This window comes from Trichechus manatus, unplaced genomic scaffold (assembly GCF_000243295.1).
Source record: "Trichechus manatus latirostris isolate Lorelei unplaced genomic scaffold, TriManLat1.0 scaffold00010, whole genome shotgun sequence".
NCBI lineage: Eukaryota > Metazoa > Chordata > Mammalia > Sirenia > Trichechidae > Trichechus > Trichechus manatus.
The window spans coordinates 30,126,519-30,146,345 of record NW_004443946.1 but is presented as its reverse complement, the minus strand read 5'-3'; the positions used below and the strand labels follow the sequence as shown (position 1 = coordinate 30,146,345).

General features: G+C 51.0%; 1 protein-coding gene across 1 annotated transcript in view; it reads right to left on the bottom strand.

The window, feature by feature from the left end:
• The window catches only part of TMEM63C (transmembrane protein 63C), a 37,856-nt gene that overhangs the window by 1,982 nt on the left and 16,047 nt on the right, over positions 1 to 19,827 (bottom strand). Inside the window, exons 7-21 of the mRNA XM_004371125.3 lie at positions 18,321 to 18,429; positions 15,948 to 16,021; positions 15,217 to 15,297; positions 14,992 to 15,115; positions 14,114 to 14,247; positions 12,519 to 12,641; positions 11,710 to 11,863; positions 10,139 to 10,245; positions 9,196 to 9,282; positions 8,601 to 8,666; positions 5,660 to 5,822; positions 5,284 to 5,389; positions 4,710 to 4,877; positions 2,725 to 2,834; positions 1,246 to 1,314 (exon numbers count right to left, since the gene is read on the bottom strand). Coding sequence (XP_004371182.3) covers positions 1,246 to 1,314; positions 2,725 to 2,834; positions 4,710 to 4,877; positions 5,284 to 5,389; positions 5,660 to 5,822; positions 8,601 to 8,666; positions 9,196 to 9,282; positions 10,139 to 10,245; positions 11,710 to 11,863; positions 12,519 to 12,641; positions 14,114 to 14,247; positions 14,992 to 15,115; positions 15,217 to 15,297; positions 15,948 to 16,021; positions 18,321 to 18,429 — 1,675 coding nt within the window. The remainder of the gene's footprint in view (positions 1 to 1,245; positions 1,315 to 2,724; positions 2,835 to 4,709; positions 4,878 to 5,283; positions 5,390 to 5,659; positions 5,823 to 8,600; positions 8,667 to 9,195; positions 9,283 to 10,138; positions 10,246 to 11,709; positions 11,864 to 12,518; positions 12,642 to 14,113; positions 14,248 to 14,991; positions 15,116 to 15,216; positions 15,298 to 15,947; positions 16,022 to 18,320; positions 18,430 to 19,827) is intronic.

Genomic DNA, 19,827 nt, shown 5'->3' with positions numbered 1-19,827 from the left:
GAGTCTGACAGACATGGTTCAAACTGGTTCTGCCACTTGCCCTGTGATTTAGTGTCCTGGAGTCTAAATTAATTAACTTTTTGAGCCTCAGTTTCCTCACCTGTCAAATGGGGATAAAAGCCCCTACTGTGTATATTTATCATAAAGATTAAAAGAGAGAATTGTGACGCATCAAGCTCATAAGATTTCAATAGAGGACTGCTAACAACATTTGAGGGAGTCATGTCGGAAGGGTCCCAGGGGAGGTATTATGTGATGAGCTGCCTTCCTGCTTGGAAACCTCTGTAATCTCTCAGTCACCGACGCACCTTTTCCCGACACCTCTCAGGGACCACTGGTCTCTAGATACAGGGTTTTTTCCAAGTGGAGCAAATCTACAGTTCTGATTACTCCTTGTGTCTGCATACCGTGGGCAGGCAGCTCCACCAAGTCTCGTTGAATATCTACTTCTGGCACTTCTACCCAACTCTGCCCACGACTGGGGCCTTGTCTCCCACTGGCCTGGATGCCCACTCTGCATTTGCACCACGCTGAAAACCGTCTTCAGCTCCCCAATCGTTCCAGAGTCTTCCAGGCCTTTGCACAGGCTGATCCTCTTCCTGGAGTGCTCTTCCCCATACCCTCTTTCACTTGGGCAAGCCCTCCTCCCATTCCTGGAGTCAGATTAGATGTTCCCTCCTCCGGGAAGCCTTCCCTGAGCACCCAGGGCTGGTTGGCACCCTTTTTCAGTGCATGGGGCACAGACCGACCCGGCACCCAGCTCAGTGCATGATGTCGGCTCCCCAGCCTGCTCAGCCCCCTGCACTCCGAGGCGGCCTCTTCACTCATTGCTGGCTCCCTCCTGCTGCGCCACCCGCCTTACCCTGCAATGCAGACCTCCAATAGCGCCCTGCAGCTCTGTCTGCTCCAGGCCTGGCACTCGTGCCCTTGGAGGCAGCCTTCGGTCCTGAGGCCGAGCCCCAGCATGACCCTGCATCTGTCTACACGATTGAGCTTGATAAGGCCTTGGTCATCCTCTCTGAGTATGTCTCGAAAGGGACGGTTCTTCTGTATGCCCGGCTCCTCAGCCAGGGCCACGGCAGCATTTTGACCTGGGCCAAGTCCTGCTGTGTCAGAGCGGAGAGCCTGGGGGGGTCCCCCATCTCCGCCCCAATACCCAGGGTGGGCACACACTACTTCTGGAGTAGCCCACCCTCATAGGCACCCCCCTCCTGACCTGTCCCCAGGGTGAAGGCGCTGACTTACAAGGGAGGTGGGTGTGGAGGAGGTGCTGCTTGGCTCCATGTCAAACACGGTCTCAATCTCTTCCTCTGGCTGCAGTGGGGAGAGACATGGTGGGTCACAGAAGGGGGATGACTGCCCTCTGCCCCCTCCCCATATCCAGAGGAACCTGGACCCTGCACCTGCGCCCCTCACCACCTTGGAACTCAATTCATATCCAGCTGCCAGGGCTGAGGACTAGGGGGACATGGAGAGGGCTGGGATGCTAGGGAGCCCTTACTGGAATGTTCCACTCCTAAGGACCATAAATGAGCAGAGGTAAGCAGAGTTGGGATTAGGGGTCAAAGATAGGCCTGCTTTGACTCCAGGAAAAGTCTTGACTTCTACTTTATCTTTTTTCTCCCGCGATCTCCCCTCTATATCTAGAACAAGTCCTAAACCAATATGGTCTAGGTTTCCTGACATCTTCCTTCTCTAGAGTGGACACTTGGGCAACCAGATCACATGACACTATTGTACTAGGAAGACAAAGTCAGAGGAGTCAGTCATCCTGGTCCCTTCACCAGCATGACACTCAGGTTATGTGATGGAGGAGGGCCAGGCAAAGAGAGATGTTGGCACCTGTGCCCAGGATCCCGGATACAAAGACACCAGAAACAAGGACCTCCCATCTGTCTGTCTTTCCATATCACTTCACATCACCTCTGTGGAATACCAGTATTTAAACCAGCTTACTTCCTTTTCTTTATATAAATTCACTTAAAAAGGAAACAATCCACTATCGTAAGCAGAAAACCTGTCAGTTGTCATAAGAAAAAAATAGAAAAATAAATATGTAGCCATAAGAAATAAAAAATGTTGTTTTGGTACACCGAAAATCATCCCAGTGTCTCAGTATAGAGATACCATACTTTGGGAAATGCTGATCTAGAGCCCAGCTGGCATGGGTCTGAATGGCATGGATTGGCTCCCTTCTCCAGGCGGCCTAGTGGATAGGCTGGGCCCCAATGCCAAAGAGACCAAGGAGTCCCTGGGAAGTCAGGGAGCCAGCTCCCATTTCCAACACAACAGCATCAAGTTCAATAGCCTGGGATTCTTAAAGGCAGCAAATGACTATCCTTCCTTCCCCTCCTTTACTCCATCCTTTCTCTCCCAACCCTCCACACCTCGGAGTGGGGAATCACAGCACAGTGATTGGACAGGGCTAACATTGCTTGGGAGGCAGGCCTGCTGCCTGCTGTTTGGCGGAGATGTCAGAGAGGGGAAGGGAAGGAGAGAACAGCTGTCTTCTGGACTTCCCCAGCCCATGAGGTGTGGTTCTGGGGGCCAGTGCCTGGGCTGGTGTAAAGCCACACCCCTGCATGCACACACACCCCATAATAAGAAAGGCAAGAACCTTTCCCCTCTGTGTTGCTACAGGTGCCCAGGTTGGGAGGGCATCCTGGAGCTGTATCCCCCAGGGCCAGGAAGAATCAGTGGAGGAAAGGCAGGCTGGCCACTCACCTCTTGGTCAGATACCCTCCGAAGCTTCCCCAGAAGAGTGCCAAGAAAGGCAATGATCATGGAAAGGATAAGGGTGGAGAGGGAGAAGAAGGTGATGCTGTGCAGTGAACCTGCCAAGGAGAAGGAGAAGCTGTGAGCCTAGTGCTTGAGGGACCAGGCTGTGGGCGGGGCTCCGCCAGTTGAGCTGCCCCTTGGCTGCCAGAGGCTTGGGGACCAGCTCAGCCTGGGGCAGAGAGACCCCTGCCCAATTCTCCTTCCGGTTCTTAGAACATCATCCCTGTGTTCTATTTGATCAGTTTAGAACTTGGCATTTTGTGGATTCCATTAAAAAAAAATTTTTTTTAAATTGACTTTTTAGTTGCTGTTGATTACAACTCATGGCGACCCCATGTGTGCAGAGTAGAACTCCATGGGTTTTCAAGGCTGGAACCTTTTGAAAGCAGATCACCAAGCCTTTCTTCCAAGGCACCTCTGGGTGGATTCAAACCACCAACCTGTCAGCTAGTAGTTGAGCACTTAACTGCAAAACCAGAGACTCGTTTAATTGACTTGCGTACCCACTTAAGTGCCCATTAAACATGTCCTTCTTGACCTGCCAGTTACTTCCAACACCATGGTCCCTGGAAAGTACCTCTGAGGTCCACTATTTATGCCATTGCCCCCAAACCCAGTCTTTCCCTGCAAGCCCTTTCAAAGTGAGAGCACTCAGTTACCTGTGCTCATGGTACCGAAAAGCAACCCAGGATTAAACAGTTACATTTCTTTTGGGAATATTTGGTGACTTTTTTATGCTTTACAGTCAAAGATGACCGCATACTGATGCTTACTGCAATGCTTTTAAAATAGTAGAAAAATGCTAAACTGCAATATCCGACAATGGAGAGCTGACTAAAACTGATAGAATTAATGCAGCCATTTAGAGGCACGCATTCCAACAGTATTTTAATGACACCGGTGTTGTTCAGAACATAATGCTCAGGGAAAAAACTCAGAATACAAGATTGAATGCCCTAAAATTTACAATTTTGTAAAGTAACAATAAAACAAAAATCCCCTGCCCAGAAATGCATGCATAGATAAAGGGCTGGAAGCAATGTCCATCGAGCTCTGGATGAGATGATGGGCAATTTACAGTTTGGTCTTTATATATATTTTTATTTCCGATAAGAAACGTGTAGCCCTGTATACTTAGGAAAAAGCATTATGGAAAAAATGAACCTGCTAGGTGGCAGGGGAAAGGCAAGTGGGATATGAAATTGGGGGCGACAACAAGTGCAAAATCAACACAAATAACTGAGAGTGGACGGGTTACAGACACCACTGTGACCAAAGGGGCGTTATCAAGAAAAACACAATATAGACTTGACTGTGTCCACTCCACTGAGAAGTTCAGGTTAAGTGTCCCTGAGGGAAAGGCAGTGTCGGTGGGCCGTTGGGCGGTGGGGGCAGGAAGCAGCCTGGAGGAGGGGTTCAAAGAGGGGCAGGGTGGGCTTCTTCTGAGACTGGGAGGGGCTGGCAGAGACCACTGCCCTGGTGGCATGGGTGCCCCAGCTGGGAGATTGCTGAGGCACACCCAGTCTGTGACGGGGTTTCTGAGCTGGCCTGGGCAGCAGTGTCTGAGGCACAAATGGCAGTTTGGTTTCCACAACCCGTAAGACCCTTGTAGGATGCGAGGAGTGTCATGGGAATTGAGCTCCCAAATAACTAATAGTGTTATGTCCTCCCAGCCTTGCCTTAGAATGAAGGAATATGATGTTTCTTGCCCTGAGTGTTGTAGGGCATACAATGTGGCCCATGTGGCCCAAGCCCTCCCGTTAGCCTCAAAGCTCTGCTGAGACTCTGTGTCCTTTGGCCTAGAGAAGGCCCTGGGCCTGGCAAAGCTCCTCCCCTGGGCTCTTTCTTCTCTAACAGAGTTGGTGTGGAGGGATTCACAAGGTAGTGGGGGACAGGCAGAGGCGAGACCACAGGGCAGGCTTGGCACTCACCTAGTCGTAGGACGGAGAAGAAAAGGATCCAGAATAGACCCAAGAGTGGCGCAAAGATGGCCTGGTAGACAGCAGCCATGTGGATCTGCTCGTTGAGTTTGGTGGGTGCGTAGGAGTAGTACATGTTATAGCGGTCTGTCAAGTGCTTCATGCACAGGTAGAGCAGCCCTGGGAGGACAGGTGCACACTCAGCGGCTACTTCAACAGTCAGGACCTGTGTGACTCAAGGCCACCACAGGTCTGAGAAGCCAGATTCAGGACTGTGAGAGTAGCAAGAGCCAAGGCCAGGCTGTGGGAGCCCCATGGGGCTGATCTCTTGGACTGGCAGCTTCCCTTGAGGCCCCCTGTTCTGCTTGCTTGATGAAGAGTGATTCGTTCATTCATTCAACAGACATTTTATGCAAACATCCATCCAACCTCAGCCCCCTTTCCTGGCCCTGGACTGGACATCTCTGCACCCTGCTAGTTGTCTCAGGTCTCATGCTCCAGGAGTTCGCCTGATGGTGTGGGGCTCAATCCCTCCTCCCAGTCTGAGGTTGTGCAGCGTAATGGGTGTGCCTTAGGGATGACTCACCAAAAGGGACAATGATAGGGCAGGTGATGCTGTACGCCATCACCACACTGAAGACGTTCAACATCCACGCGTATTCTCGCCCAAACTGGAAGTCTAAGGCCTGGTTCTGGGGTGGAAGGCAAGGGATTACCTGAGGTTTCCTGGCCTCCTTGGCTTGGCTGCTTCTGTGGCTCCTTATCAGCTCCTGGGAGCTAGTCAGCAGCTCAGGCCTTGAGGCAGCTTCCCTCCCAACCCTGGAGTCCAAGAAACACCCACCCAGCCACACCATGCTTCCAACCTTGGGTTTCTTGGTGCTTCCAGCAGACTCTACCCTAGGCCCCCTTCCCGACACCCTCCCAAGAGAAACTGTAACAGCTGTGCCCAGGGAAGTCCTCACCTTCCTGATGTGGACTCTCTCTGGCTCCGACCTAGAGAAGAAGAGGCGGGTGCTGTACAGGAAGAGTGAACCCAGGCGCAACAGCTCCATGCCTGTGCCAATCAAAGCTGCCGTGATCACGTAGTTGACAAAGAAGGCGCCATTGTCTGGCAGGAACACGCACCTGGGCAGTGGGGGAAGGGGAATGGGGAAAGGGGAGATGTTGGAAGGGAGGAAGAGAGAAAAATAACAGAGGGAGTAGGGATTGCGGGTGAGGGAGACACAGATGAGGGGAATAAAATTTTGTATTTATACCTATCCCAACCCAATTTGAATTAATAAGTGGCTCTTTTGAGCAGGGATGGGATGGTCTACATAAGGTGTGGGTGTTTGAAATAGAGGCACTGGCATGATCAAAAGCAGGGGTGTTTGACCCTGGGTCCACAGACCCTGGAGTGTCCAAGGGTAGAATTCTGGGGGTCCATAACCTTGGATGGGAAAATAAAATTTACATCTTTATTTTCACTAAGGTCTAACCGAATTTAACCATTTTCTTCAATTAAGAATGTGGGCAACAAACCACAGTAATGCTAGTCATAGCTGTGACTTTGTCACCAATAGGAGTCAGATATTTTCATATCACATTACAGTTATTTCTCATATTTTACAATATTGCTCACACTCATTACGACTTCAAAATTATGGCAGTTATTAGATCTGCTGCTAGATTATACATAGAATTTTCAATTTCAACTGAAACTGAAACATTTACTGACATGGCTGGCCAGCTTCAACCAGGAGTCATGTAGCCATCTACTGGCCAAGTTGCCTGTTCTCCCATTGGTGACCTAGGCACCTCTCTTGCCTTCCAGTGTCCAATCTCTGCACAACTCTCTGTCAGCTTCCTTGAACAGAGAAATCCATGAGCACCTGGATATATTTCAGAACTCTACCAAAAGCTATTCCTTTTTGATGGCATCAAAGCTGAGTCATGGATTCACAATCCTTTCCTTTCTGATATAAACTGTATTTGACCTAGCCAAAGATGAATTCATTGATATTAAAGCAAAAAAAAAAAAAAGTATTGCAATTATAGTTTAACTGCAGAAACTTTGGAGAATTCTGGTCCTCGCCTTATAGAACAAGCTATGGAGGCTTGCAAGGAGCCATGGTGGTGCAATGGTTAAGTGCTTGGCTGCTAACTGACAGTTTGGCAGTTCGAACCCACTCAGCAGCTCTGTGGAAGAAAGGCCTGGTGATCTGTTCCCATAAAGATTACAGCCTATGGTGAAGGGTAACGCTGGTGAAGGGTAAGACAGTACACAATACTGGGGAAGCTAGCACAACTTGTAAAAGGCAAGGTTATGGAAGCTCCATAGACACATCCAAACTCCCTGAGGGACCGAATTACTGGGCTGAGGGCTGTGGGGACCATGGTCTCAGAGAACATCTAGCTCAATTGGCATAACATAGTTTATTTAAAGAAAAAAAAATTCTACATTCTTCTTTGGTGAGCAGTGTCTGCGGTCTTAAAAACCTGTGAGCAGCCATGTAAGATACTCCACTGATCTCACCACTTCAGGAGCAAGACAGAATGAAGAAAACTAAAGATACAAGGGAAAGATTAGTCCAACGGACTAATGGACCACAACTACCACAGCCTCTACCAGACTGAGTCCAGTAAAACTAGATGGTGCCTGGCTACCACCACTGACTGCTCTGATAGGGATCACAACAGAGGATCCTGGACAGAGCTGGAGAAAAATGTAGAACAAGATTCTAACTCACAAAACAAGACCAGACTTACTGAACTGACAGAGACTGGAGAAACCCTGAGAGTATGGCCCCTGGACACCATTTTAGCTCAGTAATGAAGTTACTCTTGAGGTTCACGCTTTAGCCAAAGATTAGACAGGCCCATAAAACAAAACGAGACTAAAGGGGCACACCAGCCTATGGGCAAGGACTAGAAAGCAGGTGGGGACAGGAAACTGGTAATAGGGAACCCAAAGTAGAGGAGGGAGAGTGTTGACATGTTGTGGGGTTGTTAACCAATGTCATAAAACAGTATGTGTACTAATTGTTTAATGAGAAGTTAGTTTGTTCTGTAAACCTTCATCTAAAGTACAGTACAAAAAAAAATTTAAAAAAAAAAGATTACAGCCTAGAAAACCCTATGTACATGGGATCGCTATGAGTTGAAAGTGACTCAATGGCACCTAGCAACAACACGGAGGCTTGCATGTCATTTGCAACATTAAATCCCAGAAAACTGAGATTTTCAACACTTTTAACCATAAAAACAAAATATCAAAATTGGCTGGGTATCCACCATGACCTGCATGTTACACCTTGTCAAAGACTACCATTTCTTATGACTTAATGCTCTCATTCATGTTAAGTAACATCAGCCATCACATTAATGTCTTTAAACAATACAATTTAGCTTTAGTTTGCTTATATCTAAAATGAACTGTCTTGTTATTAAATGTGTTAATAAAGATTATGTCACAAATTCGATTTTTAAAATATTTTGATAGCTGTATTTCAGTATAATTGGTTCCTTTTAAAATTCATGGATTTTGTATACTTAAAGACATCATTCAAAGGACATGTAAAACTTATGAAATCTGAAAAAGGCCTGTGGATCATCCCAGTGTTGCTTTCCTGGTTTTGATATTGGACTATAGTTATGCAAGATGTGACCACTGGGGGAAACTGGATGAAGGGTACACAGAACCTCCCTAGATACTTTTTTTTTTTTTCCAGCTTCCTGTGTATCTATAATTATTTCAAAAACATCATTCAGAGAAAGGGTCCATAGGCTTTACCATATGGCTAAAGGGGTCAACAGCTAAGCAAACAAAGGTGCTGGACTCAGGGAAGGTGTAGCCCTGGTGTCACACACAGAAGGCTGAGTGTACATGTGGGATAACCCTAGAATGTGTATGCTAATACTCACTGGAACCGAATAGATGCCTGGTCCAGATAATAGATGTCAAAGAGCCAGCGGAAAAATACATCCAAGCTAGAAGCAAGAACAAGAGCAGGCCCTTTAGTTAGCAAACCTATGAGTTAAAGGACTAGGGTTCAATTTCTCTTTGCCTGGCTTCCCTCCCTCCCTGTTCAATGCCCAAAGACTCTTATAGCCTAATATTCTAGCGGGTCAGTCCACACTGCCCCTCTTCCTTAATGCTGGGCCACCCTTGCCCCTAACCCTTTGGCCCTTCAGCTTAAGGCCACCTCCTCCAGCAAACCTTCACCAGTCATTTCTCCCATACTGCTTTCTCCCTCTTCTGAAATTCTACTGCGTGTTGGCTGTGTTCTTCCCACCTTAGGCTGTCAGGCATGCCTTGTCTCCCCAGCGGGATGGTAAGTTCTTTGAGGGAAGCATTCACATGATTCCTGGCTCATGCTAGGCCCATGACAGGCACTGGACTGTTATCTGAGGAATGGATTTGCAGCAACCACTGGTAGGTCTATAGTATCTGAAAGAGGAGGTTCCAACTCTAGGGTGAGCCTGGCTGAGAGAGGAGGGATAGTTGGAGGTAAGGTACCTGGTCAGTCCCATAGAGGGCAGAATGACCACCATGAACACCAGAAAGATATAACACTTGTACACTATGATCAGATTCTGACTCGATCTAGAAGAAAGCAAAGAGAGATATTGATATCAGTGAGGGAGACGTGGTGAGAACCAAAAGCTTAACTACGTAACGAGGAGAAAGACAGCTATCTAGATAGGCTAGAAAGTCATGCATACCAATTTGATCTCCAGGGAGCACTGAGAGCTGTGCTGTGTCTGGGAGCAGCAGGGGAGAATACATGATTGACTAGTGATGTCTGCCTTGGACACAGGGATGCAGGGCACACACATACCATATATTAGACATCCCTGAGTTAAAGGGACATTACCAATGATACTCGGAATCCCTGCAGTTTCAATAATCAACGTAAGTCTTGTTCTTAGCCAGAAGAAAGATCAGTTAGGATTTCTGTTAGGACAAATGTTCTCCCTTATTGCTTGGTAGGATGGTAGGAACTTGGTGTCCTGATTGTTTAGAATGTTGGCCCTGTGTGGCCCAAATGCATCTTCAGTCAGACTGAACTTGTGGGTTCCTTTACTACGGCCATACCAGCCTACCTGATGTTCCCAAACAAGTCCTGCTCTCTCCTTCTCATCTTGTGTCCTCAGCTGGAATGCCCTTCCTGGCACTGCCTAGCTCATGCCTACAGTGCCATCCCCTCAGTGCCTGGCTCAGACTGTGATGTAGCCCAAGGAGGGCTTGGTTTTGGCCCCACACCATTTATATGGTGGCCCTATCTCAGCATCTCTGAGACCAGAGTCCCAGAGACAACCCAGTCCCTTGATCCAAAGAGAAAATGACCTGTTGGTCCATTTCTTAGGCCAAATGCAAGGCCAAGTGCTAGGCTAGTGTAGGTGGTGCAGGGGAGGGGCTGGGAAAAAGGGCAGGGCTGGGAGAGGAGGTCCTAGCTCACCTGGTCCAGTGTGCCTCAAGGAAGGCAGAGAAGTAGACCATCAGAGGCATTATCACTGTGAAGCTCCACAACAGTAGGGAGGGGAAGAACTGGGTCACGATCGGGCTCTGTAAGGACAGAGGGGAAGGGGCAGAGGAGACATCAATGCAAGAAGAACCGCTTCCCCTTCCAGGCTGCCCCTGACTCTCCCCACACCCCAGGCCTCTTCTCACTGGTTCCCACTGCCTGAGGCTGCTCAGTGGGCCTGGCCTTCCTCACGTGCCTTCCTGGCCAGGGGTCTGGCTGGCTGGGTGCAGGCTAGCAGATACCCAAGGCCAGGTGGGGTCCTCAAGAAGCTCAGAGCCAGCTGCTGTCTGTTGTGTCTCATGCCTCATGGAGTTAACACTGCCCTTTACTCATGTAATGTGAGTAGTGGAGGAGGGGGAGGATGGTGAAGGAAGAACACTCAGGGAGCACCATGGTGCTTCCAGCAGGCCTGCTGCCTGGGGCCTATCACAAAGGTGACAGAGGAGAGCAAGAGCAAGCAACAGAAGTGGTGTGGCTCCTGGTGTGCATGTGTGTGCGTGAATGTATGCCTGTATGGGCATGTGTGCGTGTGTGTGTGTGTGTGCGCGCACGTATGTGAATGTATGTGCGTGTATGTGTATGCTTATGAGTGAATATGCATGTGAGTGTGTGCATGTTGCTGGGAATAGGGACGGGAATACTATGGAAGGAGGGGACCTCTAGGCTCCTTATAGCATCCTTGAGGCTATGTTGTTGTTGCTAGTTGCGGAAGAGTTGGTTTTTACTCACGGCTGCCCCAGGTGTGCAGAGTAGAGCTACTCCACAGGGTTTTGAAGGCTGTGAAATTTCAGAAGACTGTGTTCTGAGGTGCCTCTGGGTGAATTCGAACCACCAATCTTTCAGCTAGTAGTCCAGCACTTAACCATTTGTGCCATCCAGGGACTACAGATTTTGGACATGGGCCAGGCTTCCTCTGAACTCCCCCATCAGTAAAAGGCACCCTCTTAATTCCTGGGATGGGTCCTAAAGGGCTGGAGTGGAGGTGTCTGGAGGGAAGTGGGGACAGGTCTGGAGCTCTTGCTTTTCTTGGATGATGGGGATGGAGTTTCCTTACCCTTCCCCACCCTGTACCTTACCACTCTAGCCAGAGACCCCAAGCCCCAGAGAACTTGGGAGGAACAGAGCTCACACCTGCCATACCCTGTCCAGCTTGGTTCTCATACCTCTTGCTGGCCTAGGGTGACCCTATCTCAGGAAGCCCTTCAAGCCCACACTTGAGTGGACCACCCTATCATCCCAAAACTCCTCCTACAACCTCCCACAGTTCCCCACTCTTCCTTTCCTCTCCAGCCCCAGTCCCTAAATTGGGGGATGACCCGGATTCATTCACTTTGGGACAGAGGAAACTCTACCCCACCATTTACACCACTGCCACTTCCACCACAATGGTGGTGTGTCGGCAGGGCTCTGTAGCCCCGTCCCAGTGGGCACCCCATCCCGTCCTCGCCTGAGTTCTTCCTTGATCTCCCTGGGGCCCCCAGGCCTGGCCTGAGCAGAGGAGGCACCTTCAGGTTCTCGATGGGGCGGGTGACGTTGTACATGTCGATGGTGTTGATGATGATAGCAGGTGTGGTGAGGAAGAAGAAGAGGAAGAAGAGGAAGGTGTTGATTGCGATAAAGCGAGCCCACCAAAAGAAGCGGCGGACGGACAGATGTTTCCTGGGGAGGGAGAGAGGAGGGAGGTGTACTTAGGACCCTGGGTCCCAGCTCTTAGAGACAGCCCACGTGCATGCCAGCTGTCATCCAGGCTGCCCAGCTCTAATTCAGCTGCCTGGGCCCAGACCTGCATGCAAAGGGCCCCTGTATTTTGCCCCCAGTCACATTATTTGGAAGGAATCTGAATATATTATATAAAAAACCAAACACTGTTGCCGTTGAGTCAATTCTGACTCATAACGATCCTATGGGACAGAGTAGAACTGTCCCATAGGATTTCCAAGGAGCAGCTGGTGGATTCAAATGGCCAACCTTTTGGTTAGCTGCTGAGCTTTTAATCACTGTGCCACCAAGGCTCCATCGGTGAGGAAAAAACGAATCTGACTTCTCGCTGCAGGAGAAACCCCTTCCCAAGGCTGAGGGCCTTCCACACTTGTGGTGAGGGTGAGTTTGGGGGTGGGCATAGGCTGTGGTGCTCAGGGATGCAAAACCCCGGGGGGGGGGCGGCTTGTATTTGGATGGCACTGGGCTCAGTGCCCGTGGAGTCTCTGCTGGTCGATGACATGAGGAGAGAAGGTCCCTCCTCCTGTCCCCTGTCCTGTTGCCTTCTTCCAGTTCAGAGGACTCAAAAGAGAGGGGAAAGATGGAAGGGGCTTACCAAATAATGTCTTTGGGGTGTGGGGCAAGGGCGACCCTCCAGCGATAGGATTTGACGATAGTGGTCACCGAGGACTGGTGGGGGCGCATGCCACACTGGACATACTTGTAATCCTCCATGATGCTGCAGAGACGGGAGAGGGTAGGGAGACAGAGGTCTGGGAGTGAGGAGGACAGGATGAGGAAGGTCTCATGCCAGGGTCCCAGGGCCACCATGACCATCCCACAGGTGGCAGAGTGGCAGCTTCCTGAGGATTCTTGAGGCCTTGGGTATATCTCTCCGGATCTTAGAGACAGGCAGGTCCTAAGGCCTAGTAGCTGCAGGGAAGGGGGCATTTGAGGGTACCTCGACTACCCAGGAAGGGGAGGGGTGCCACATGGTTCTCAGCTAATGCCTTAACAGCAGTGACAACACGTGGGCATGCTCTTTCAATAACCCTTTGAGACTAATAGGGGAGGCCCTAATTTTAGCTTCATCTTAACATCGATAGCTACCAATTACTGAGATCTTGCTGTGTGCCTGGCATTGTGCTAACTGGTGATTAACATAATACCCACTGCACAGATAACTAACTGAGGCACCTAAAGACACAACCAAAGAGGGGCTGGTGCTGGCACTGGAACCCTGTCTTTGGCTTCCTAACTCATACTTCTGCTATAGTTAAACCTCAGTTTCTCTCTATCAAATGACTGTCTCATTGTCTCAGAAAATGAACAATATGGTCTTATGTAGGTATATTTCTTTATATATAACACACACTAAATAGAACACATATCACTTCTCAACCCTCTGGGAGATGAATAAGGGAAGATATGAGTAACCAAATTTGACAGACAAGAAATTTGAAGAGTATAAGTGACTTGTAGAATTGCACACAATTGTTTGTACTAAAATCTAGGCTGTTCCATTTTTCCTTTGAAGGGTTGGAATGGGCAAGGATAAAGTGTTGTGTATAATCAGCTCCCATAGGGAGAGGAAGCCCTGCAATACTCAAGAGACTGATGTTGGTGTGCCATTTATTTGACCCAGTCCTAAAGATCCTTCTGGAATATTCCAGAGTGGACCTAACCCCCTCTCTGCTAAGTTGGGCTGCTAGAGGCTGGGGCAGAGAAGAGAAGAGGCTGTAAGACTGAATTGGGGAGGCAGGAGAGGAGAAAGACCAAGCAGGGCTTCTCTACCTGACTGTATCACTTGTGGGGAGAAGGAAGTGAGGTGTATGGAATGAGGGAGGAAATGGATATTGTTCTTGTTGAGGTCCTGGAGAGGAGCCAAGAGGTCAAAGGTCACTCTGACCACTCTGTTCTAAAACAAAGACATATGGGAGTGAGGAGCCCAGGCCCTAAGCCTTCCTGGGGACAAGCTGAGCCCTGGCAGCTGGGGGAAATTAATGTGGCCATGCTCTGGAGAGCAAGATAGCAGCTGTCTGTGAGGAGCATGGAGGGAGCAAAGGGAAGGTCAGGATGTGGCAAACTGGAGGGAGTTTCTCCCTCCTCCTCTCATTGGCTGCAAAGGGGTCAAAGAGGATGGGTCAGAGACACAGAGGCCCGCTCTCAGGGTTGGGGTGGGCACAGCCAGCCACTGGCCCTGGCACTCACTGCTTCGTCATCCTGGCATCCTGGAAGGTGACAAAGATCAGGTCCAGACGCTTCAGCCGAACGCGGTTGAGCTCGGCGTTGAACTCATCAGTCAGCTGCTCCTCTAGCTCACTATAATACTGCTCTGCGTCTACCTGGGGCAAGACACGGCCCTCAGAGCTGGGAAGGCCAGACCCCCAGAAGGCCATACCTGCACACAAGGGTCCTGTGCACTTAGCAGCCCTGGAGGGGGTGGGCCTGAAGCCACTGGCCCATCCTCAGCCCCTCTTAAAACCTAGCAAAGAGCTCAGGGTCCCAGGTGGGCTCCAAGGTCCCAACCCTAAAACAGGAAGAAGCTATGAATCTGCTCTTCTCTCTAGGGAAAGTAAGGCAAGGCCAGGGAGGGAGATGCTTTCAGACTTGGGATGGGCCCTAGAAAGTGATAGAATATATTTACAGCATTTTCAGGAAAGTGAGGTGATTCTTTTTCTGGACTGGCTGGAATAGTCCTGCTTAAGGTAGGGGTTCAAGTCTTGAGGCCCCTTCCAGCCACAGTGGTTGGGTGATATGACAGAGTCTGCTGACTTCAAATGTCCCTGTCCTAGCTCTGAAAGCCTGAGGCCTGGCAGCCTGCTGTGTTCTCTCTGGTCCTCCCATCCAACAGTGCAAGAGGGCACACATAAGTCTCTCTTGCCACCCTGGAAGTGGCCCCAAGAAAGGCTTTAGCGCCTCTACATGTTCAATGGGGAGGCAGGGCATGGTGGAGAGGAAGGGACGTGTCTAGCTTTACAGCACAAGTGAATAGAGAGAGCCTGGGGCCTGCAGGTGCAGGACAGAGCCTGTAGACCCAGTGCCCCAGCCCCTCCTTGGCCACCTATCCCCACGCTCATGCCAGCTACCTCCTCAAAGCAGGTCCAGCACTTGCAGAAGCACAGGCGGGAGCAGGGGTGAATCTTGATCATCACCTTCCCACTCTTCTTGGCCTTGGCTGTGTAGTAGAGTCGGCCTCGCATCGCATGACGCCTGTTAGCCGGCAGGTAACAGAGGGAAGGATCTTCTAATCATGGGCAGCAGAGCTACATCCTCCCCTTCTCCCCCGACCCCAGGCCCCGCTTCAACCTCACCTCTGGTCGTCCAAGTCAATCAGGTCCCTGACGTCATAGCAGAAGTGGACTCTGGTCACTACGCACCCTGGATAGGCCTCACTGCAGCCACAAACACGGACGCTGAGCCAGCTTTCAGGGCTGGGACATGCCGCTTTTGCCCTCTGCCCCTTGCCCAGCTCTACAGCCCACAGAGCTGGGTAGCTCAGCTGCCTGTGGTTCCCTGTTCTTGGGATGCGAGAATCCATCCCCTGCTCCTCAGGCTAAACTTCAGGGTTTGATTCCTGGTCATCAGAGAGTGGCTGCAACCTTCCCAGATGACCCAGAACAGCACCGGGGCAGAGCTCAAACCACCAGGGACCCAGGAAAGAGCTGCTTACCAAGAGATAATCTGCTCAGTGGTGGGTGTCCCTGGGGCTAAGAACTTGGAGTCATAAAAGATGTCTCAAGATGACCTGCTCTAACTATGGTTCAGGGGCTCCTTGGGGTCAGTAGTTGAAGCAATGAGGGAAAGGAAAATTAGCATCACCCACATCACACCCATGCCATGCAGGAACTTCTTGACTTTCAAAACCATGCCCCACTCCAGCCATCTTCCCCATTCTGAAAGACTGCACCTGAGCTGGTCCAGGGAAAGCCACCACCTGGGGTCTCTCCAGCCCTTTCATTCTATGTCAGCTCACTACCCACAAGAGGATCCAGGCAGGCTACCAGTAGGAGGCAATCCATGCCTCAGTCCGGTCCCTACTTACTGAAAATGTTTCATAATGAGTTCGGGATCCTGGATATCTGTGGGGACGTAGGTGATCATTAGTGTCCTTGTGACCTAGGTGGGGAGGGCAAATAGAGAAAGAAAAATGAGCACAGGAAATCCTGGATAGTTGGGTCTATTAAGCAGGACGGCAGGGCTCAGGGGGCTGTGGCCCAGCACCCCTCTGCAGTCAGCCTTCTACTCACACCAGGCTGCCGGACACCTGGTGCCTCCTTGCTGAGCAGGCCAAGTGCCAGCTTCCCTGGCCTGTGGTGCGCCAGCTGAGTTGGGCAGCCCTGAGGTCAGCAGGCCGTCGAACGCTTCAGCAGGCACACTGCGCCTGTGCTATTTCCTGGGCCCCAGCTGTGGGCCCACTGCCATGGACAGCTGTGGTCAGAGAGGGAGGGCTGGAAGGCTGCAGACAGAGCTGGGATGGAGGCCAAAGCTCCAAGACTGGGAAGAGCTGCTCACTTGCTGCCAACACGGCCCCACCAAGAATTTCTGGTCTCCCTGCACCTTTTAAGAGTCGCTTCCACTGTTCCAGTGTAAAGCCCACATTGCCAGGGAAATCCCTAAGATCAGACTGGGGTGGAGAAAGAAGTTGGGAGGTGAGCGGGACTCTGGGGAGGGGCCAGGGAAGCTCTTCTGAACTTTATGTTTCCTTCTGGGAATGGGAACTGTCTCCCTGAGGCATCACCCTCAAGGGGGCAGTCTGGCAACCTTCTGCAAGAAGCAGGAGTCGTGGCTGAAGATTCTGGTGACAATAAAGAGAGCTGAAGCAGCCAAGCCCAGACTGGCCAGAGGCACCCAAGCCACCATGCCCAGCAGCCTGAAGCACTTGGGGTAACTTTTCAGGGTATGTGGACTTATGTCCTAGAGTGGGTTAAGGTGAATCAGTCCTTTAGGATGGATGGCCTGGGGGGGAGCTGATCTCATCCCATTGCACCTTTGAAAAGCTGAGGACAGGAGCCAAGGGTAAGCACGTCACTCTTCCCTCGCTCCCACCAGAGGACAGGCAGCTTGCACTGTCCCTTACTGTAGTGCCCCGTTCTGTCCTCTTGGTGTTGGCCTCTACACACCAAAGGCTGTGGCTCACTTCAAACATCTGAGACTCTGCCTGGGCACTTTTTCTTGCCCTTGGGAGCATGTTCAGCCCACGTGCAGAACAAGCCAGAAGTGGCAAAGCATTAATGTCCCTAAGAGCAGCCCCGAACCAATGACAGACAGAGTCCATGGGCAAATACCGCTGATTGCTCACTCCTAGCTGGGAAGACTCTCGGGTGCGTGTTCGAAGCCCTGGTTCTATACTGACCCTTAGAGTTCCCTGGTGGGATTCAGCTCCATTGCCCACAGGGTAAATTGCTCATAACACTCCCTTTTATTGGTTGCCTTCTCTTCCCTGGGAAACCCTGGAGGCGTAGTGGTTAAGAGCTACGGCTGCTAACCAAAAGGTTAGCAGTTCGAATCCACCAGGCACTCCTTGGAAAGCCTATGGGGCAGTTCTACTCTGTCCTTTAGGGTCGCTATGAGTCAGAATTGACTCGGTGGCAACGTGTCGGTCGGGTCCCTCACTGTCTCACTTCCCCATTCCCCTACTGGTCTTTCCTGAGATCACCTCCCAAATAAACTGTTGTGGTTGTTGGGTGCCATGGAGTCGATTCTGGCTCATAGTGACCTCATGTGACACAGCAGAACTGTCCCACAAGGTTTTCTTGGCTGTAATCTTTGTGGAAACAGATCGCCAGGCCTTTCTCCAGAGGAGCTGCTGGGTGGGTTCAAACCTCTGACCTTTCAGCTAGCAGCGGAGCTCTTAACCCCTGGCCACCAAAACTCCTTCCAAATAAACTAGTTCTATTCAAATCCTTGTCTCAGAGACTGCTTTGGAGGGAACCCAAACCAAGACAGTGAAGATACATAAAGAGCAAGACACGGGGTCTCTGACCTCAGAGAGATTGCAAAAGGGGCTGGTCAGGATATTTAGCCAGCAGTTCAGCAGAGGATACTGAGCAGTCAGGAAGGATGCCTGGAGGCCCCCCACTGAGCCAGGTTTTTGTTAACGATTTAGTCTCTGGATGGTGAGAAGGTCCAGGGGTTCTTGGAGAGGGGCTGGGGCATTAGGGGTGCAGCGGGGCACCTGGGCTACAGCTGTTCATCAGCTGGTTTGGAAGTGCCAGGGTGTGCTCAATGATTACCCACCAGGACTAAATGCAGGAGGCTTGCCCCTGCTCAGGCGAGATCCTTCCCACCTGAGGTATGCAGGTGTTTAGGATGTGCCAAGTTGGGCCATCTCTGAACAATGGAAGTGGGGTGGCCTGGCTGGGGTGGGGACTCCAGCTCGGAGGGAGTAGCTCTGGTAGCTCTTTCACTTACTCACCTTTTGGCTCTTCTTGGGCACAAACCCCAAGCAGTGATGAGCCATGAAGAGGAGGTTGGTGATGAAGTAGATGAAGGAGAGGAAGCTGTGCAGCCACAGGAGCTTACTCCTGCCGGGAACAAGAAGCAGACGGGGGCTCAGCCTCTACAGGGGGCTGCAGGGTCCACAGAGCCCACCCGGCACAAAATCTCCCTGTGACCACCCACTGGGAGTCCAGATACTCAGGCACTTTGGAAGGGGATGGCAGTGGTGAGAAGAAGGGGGTGTCTTACTCCAGCTACTACCGGCTAACATGTATTGTGTACTTCCTATGTACTGAACAGCCAGGATGGGGCAAAGTGCTTCCCATGCCTTTTCCATTAGATTCACAACCACGTGAGGGCGTGACTGGGATTATCTTCATTTCCCCATGAGGAAATAAGGGCCAGAGTCAGCGGCATTACTAGGGGGGTGAGGGGGTGTGGACCACATTAGGTGACATTGTCAGAGGGGGTGACACCAAAATGACTGTCTATAAAATTTTCGTGCAGTGTGAGCTGTGGGAGCTGGTGCACGAGATGCTGGTGGGTCCCAGGCGCAGATGGGCCAGGTGCTAGTGCAGGAGGAGGTGGCCGATGGGCACTGGGGGTCCAGGGCAGCCCACAGGCTGTGTGCCTGAGGGGCTGAGGCTGTGGTGTGCGTAGCACGGGAGCACCTAGAGGTGGCAGTGCTGGGCACACCTGGAGACTGGCTGGATTACGTACGGTCTGGTACAGGAGGAGGTTCATTGGGGGAGTGACACCATGAGTTACTGCACTGGGTGGCACCAACCCTAGTAATTTCACTGGCCAGAGTGGGCAGGTGATGTGTCCAAGGTCACTCGTGGCAGTGGCAGAGTCGGGTGGGGGGAAGCCCAGGACTGCTGAAGCACTTAGATTCCTCACTGCTATGTTATACTCAGGCCAGGCAGAGGGGCTGCCTGAAGCTCTGTGATGAGGAGATGCCTGACGTCATATGCAGGCCTGGCAGGAAGGAAGGACCTGAGCTGTGCCTTCCCGGGAACAGGAAGAGTGGCCACACTAATGCCATGCTTGCCATCCTGCTTCCAACTCACTTGACATGGGCCCCAGGCCTCTGGCCAGGATTCTGCTCAGAAATGGGGCCTGCCTTATTTGGTGTGGTTTCAGGAGAGAAAAGTCGCCTTGCTTTAAATAGCTCCTCCACCCCATCACAGTGCCTAACTTTTCACATACACTCCCTATCTAGCTAGATGCCTTGATGTTCGGAGGGGGCACGATTACGTGATTGCTAAGGAACTTTCCAGCTCACTGCTGGTGTGGATTTATGGGTCTTGAAGGTTTTGCTGCTCTATTAAAGTTTGCTTCTTGCTGGGAAGGTGTAGACACTTTAAACCTGGGAGGAAGCTGGTAGCTCTGCTCTGGTGTTGGCAGCACCAGGGGTGGGGGGCGAGGAGTGGCGGGAGGGGGAGGTGGATAAACGGGATTAAGAGGATGCTATGGCCCTATTC